The 4,052-nt window shown below is 44.2% G+C and overlaps 1 protein-coding gene across 1 annotated transcript in view; it reads right to left on the minus strand.

Annotated features, from left to right (window-relative positions):
• Positions 1–732: 732 nt before the first annotated feature.
• The window catches only part of LOC106811853 (potassium channel subfamily K member 13-like), a 34,896-nt gene continuing 31,576 nt past the window's right edge, over positions 733–4,052 (minus strand). The window contains exon 2 of the mRNA XM_014815572.1: positions 733–2,842. Within this exon, the coding sequence (XP_014671058.1) occupies positions 1,887–2,842 (956 nt within the window). The 3' untranslated portion in view covers positions 733–1,886. The remainder of the gene's footprint in view (positions 2,843–4,052) is intronic.

A 4,052-nucleotide genomic window follows, 5' to 3' on the forward strand; every position in this document is an offset into this window, starting at 1 on the left:
CCATCCGCCCCCTCCCCCACTCTCCCCCCACCACCACCACTACGCTCGCGCTCAACGCATATCCATGAAAACATGTTAATATAGCGAAGTCATTAAAGTTACACAGCTGTATCTTTATTACTGTACTACCGGTATAGCAAAGCCTAGCTATCATAGATTTTAGATCTGTATTAGTAGTATCCTAGATATATATGCTCTGAGCTAGAACGCGGTGGCGGGAGGGTCACTTGATTCGGTTGCCAGTGAGTTTATCAGAAGAATACCCGGCTACAGTACACGTCAGTTGAGCGCTGTCGCTCTGCGGCACTTGTTTATTATTGATAGTATTTAGATTTTTAGCTAGTATTAATAGTAATTTTAAATGTTAATGGTAAATTTTATATGGTGGAAACAGCACAGAGTGCATTTTGTTTTTGTTGTTTGAATATTTTAATTAGGTTAGATATTTTACGCATAACATAATTATTCGCAAATTATTCGTAAGAAATATATTTTCTAATTTTACACTATTGAAACGTCTTAGAAAGTTCCTATCGGGGAAGTGCTCTAGATGTATTTTTTATTATTGGTAGTATTTAGATTTTTAGCTATTAATAGTAATTTTAAATGTTAATGGTAAGTTTTATAATATATTTTGCCGGTGGAAACAACGCAGAGTGCATTTTGGTTTTTTGGTTTGAATATTTTAATTAGGTTAGATATTTTAAAACAGTAACAATTTTTAGTGTATTTATTTCTAATCGCGTGAAAAGTCGACAAAACTACGGACGACGTCCGTACCTGTTATGTATTATGTAGAATATATTAATAACGAGGCGCTGTAAAAATATACATTAAACAGGAACAGCGTATTCCATCTCGTATATAATACAAACGTTCTTTCCACACAGCTTAACTGCATTTTCTCTGTATGTACAACAACCTGCAATGGTACCATAAAAGCATATTATACTATGTATGCAAATGCAATTTCCGTCCTACTTATTATCACATTGTCTGATAAACTAATTATACAGTTTAACCTTTCCGCTTACACAAGCTTTAGCATCACGTAAAAATAATTTATATTACAATTATAGCCTAGCCGCGAAAACGTTTAACTTTTAACAGAGATGGGTTTTTGTTCGATGAGGAATTGCAGCATTGATTTCCTCATATCGTTCAACGAACGATGAAAGCAAAAATAACCGTGTTGCTGTGTGTAAATATATAATAGGTGGCAGTATACCACTCAACGCATCAATAAAATGCTCCACCAATTCTCTAGGTGGCGAAATATTACCGTATATTATCGTAAGATGCGCCTGGTGATAATAACCAGGTAATAACGCCACGAACCATAATTTCTCCCACTACAAATGCGCTTTACCTGATTTCATCCCGTAAGATATGTGCTAATCAGTGCAACGCAAGAAGAGTAAAGCGCGTACGTGATTGTTCGAACGAATAGTTCTAGTTGCTCATCGAATGAGAAATACAGAAAAACTATTATGCATCGGTCTGTAAACATGAGGCTCTAATGTTATGCCGTGTGTGAGACTTTCGACTGCATTTAGCATCCTTCTTCATCTGCGGGCTTCAGCAGTATTGTTGACACTCTCGGTGCCAATGTACGTTAATTATCCAGAGCCTGACGGCTGTCGGTACAATCCTTTGATGTGCGTGCGGCCTTACACCACCGTCGATACTCGCAAGGGTTAGTTACGCAATATGTCAGAGGTCAGCAGCGGTACTCGAACTGTCATCCGCTCATTGAGGGAGTGCACCCGAAGTTCACATCGCTGGCGGCAGAGTCCGCTAGGGAGCGCCCTCTACGCGTCCGCTAAGGAGCGCCCTCTACGCGTCCGCTAAGCAGCGCCCTCTACACGTCCGCTAAGCAGCGCCATCTACGCGTCCTCCCCGAGCTTTTCGTTTAGAATCGCCAGCGGTCCGATGACGCCGGACAGCCCAGACGACGACACGATGGAGTAATGCTCGGGGTGGTGGTGCGCGCGCTGAGCCGTCTCGTACAGCTGCTTCTGCATGACGGCCAGCGACACCTTGTTCGTCGCCAGCATGTCCCGCATCGAGATCATCTCTCCCGAGCCGAGCCTCTCCATGTCGCTGTCTATCGTCACCGACTCGGCGTCGATCGTGCTGATGCCGACGCCGCCGTCGCCGAGCCGCCGCGACGTCGACGCGATCGGAGCGACGGCGTTACGCTTCGTGCTGATCAGCGGTTTCTGCTTGGAGTAGCAGACGAGTCGGAAGTTCAGCTTCATGATGAGCCAGTTGAGGCACTGCTTGATGACGATGGAGATCACGTTGAGGAGGCTGTAGACGCACGAGCTGCCGAAGACGATGAAGAGAAAGTTGGCGACACCGTAGAGGATGTTCGTCTCGGCGCTCGGCCGCTGCGCGCTCACCATGTCACCAAACCCTATAGTCGTGTAGGTGACGAGGCAGTAGTAGAGCGAGTCGAAGTAGCTCCAGCCCTCGACGTGCGCGTACACGGCTGAAGCCACGCATGCGATGCACGTTGCGCCCAGGAACAGATACACCATCACCCAGTATACGGACGGCTTCCAGCTGTCCAGGCTGTCCACCTCGCCGCCGTCCGACCCCCGGGAGCCCTCCGAGGCCCGCCTCTCCCCCGCACCGCCGCCTCCCCCGCCGCGGTCCTGGAGGAGTCCCTTGGCGCGCAGGCGTCCCTCGTGGTAGGCTCGCAGCACGAAGGCGAGGAAGCTTATGATGCGCTCGAGGAAGAGGTTGAAGAAGAGGATGCCGCCGGCGCAGCCGAGCAGGCCGTAGCACATCATCGCCACCTTGCCGGCGATCGTCTGCGGAGTCGTCATGCCGAAACCTGTGAAGCCACGAGTTCACGTTAGCACATAGGTGGCTATAGCGTTGTTAGTTTTAACAGTTAGCTAGTTAGAACGTTATATATTATATATACATGTACTATATATATATATTATATAGCACGCTAGTAAGTAAGCACGTTGGTTATTGGCGCGCTAGCCGTTTGCCCATGACGTAGTCAGCATGGTATCTAGTTAGCACATGACCTAGTTAACACGTTATCTAGATAGAACATGACGTAGTCAGCATGGTATCTAGTTAGCACATGACCTAGTTAACACGTCATCTAGATAGAACATGACCTAGTGAGCAGGTTATCTAGTCGCTAGTAAGTAAGCACCGTTGGTTATATTGCCGCTAGCGTTTGCCCATGACGTATGTCAGCATGGTATCAGTTAGCACAGCGCCATGACCTAGTTAAATCACGTTATCTATAAGATAAACATGACTATCAGCATGTAATCTATTAGGCAACACATACCTAGTACACGTCATCTAAATAAGAACATGACCTAGTGAGCAGCGTTATCTAAGTTTGCACATACTAGTTAACCACATTATTTAGCTAGCCATGACCTGTTAACACGTTATTTATTTAGCACATGACCTAGTCACCAGGTTATTTAAGTTAGAATATTGACTAGTCACATTTAATTTAGTAGAACGAATGACTAGTCACCATGTTATTAGGTTAGCACATGACCTATCAGCCTATGTTATTTAGTTAGCACATGCCTAGTCACCATTTATTTATTAGCACTATGATTCTAGTTAACACTCATACAGACTAGAACATGACTAGTGAGCAGTTATCTAGTTGCACATATGACCTTAGTTAACACATTATTTTAGCTCCACATGACCTTAGTTAAAGTTATTTATTAGCACATGACCTATCCATGTATTTAGTTAGCATTATGACCCTATGCACCATGTATTTAGTTAGCACATGAGTTAGTCCAACATGTTATTTAGTTAGCACATACCTATCACACATTTATTTAGTAGCACATAACCTAGTCACATGTTATTTAGTTAGCCACAATGACCTAGTCACCATGATATTAGTATACACATGACTAGTCACCATGTGATTTAGTTACAATGACCTAGTCACAATGTTATTAATTAGCACATTGACCTAGTCACCATGTTTATTTAGTTAGCACATCCGACCAGTCACCATGTTAATTTATTAGTTACATGACCTA

Source organism: Priapulus caudatus, unplaced genomic scaffold (genome assembly GCF_000485595.1).
Source record: "Priapulus caudatus unplaced genomic scaffold, Priapulus_caudatus-5.0.1 Scaffold583, whole genome shotgun sequence".
NCBI lineage: Eukaryota > Metazoa > Priapulida > Priapulimorpha > Priapulimorphida > Priapulidae > Priapulus > Priapulus caudatus.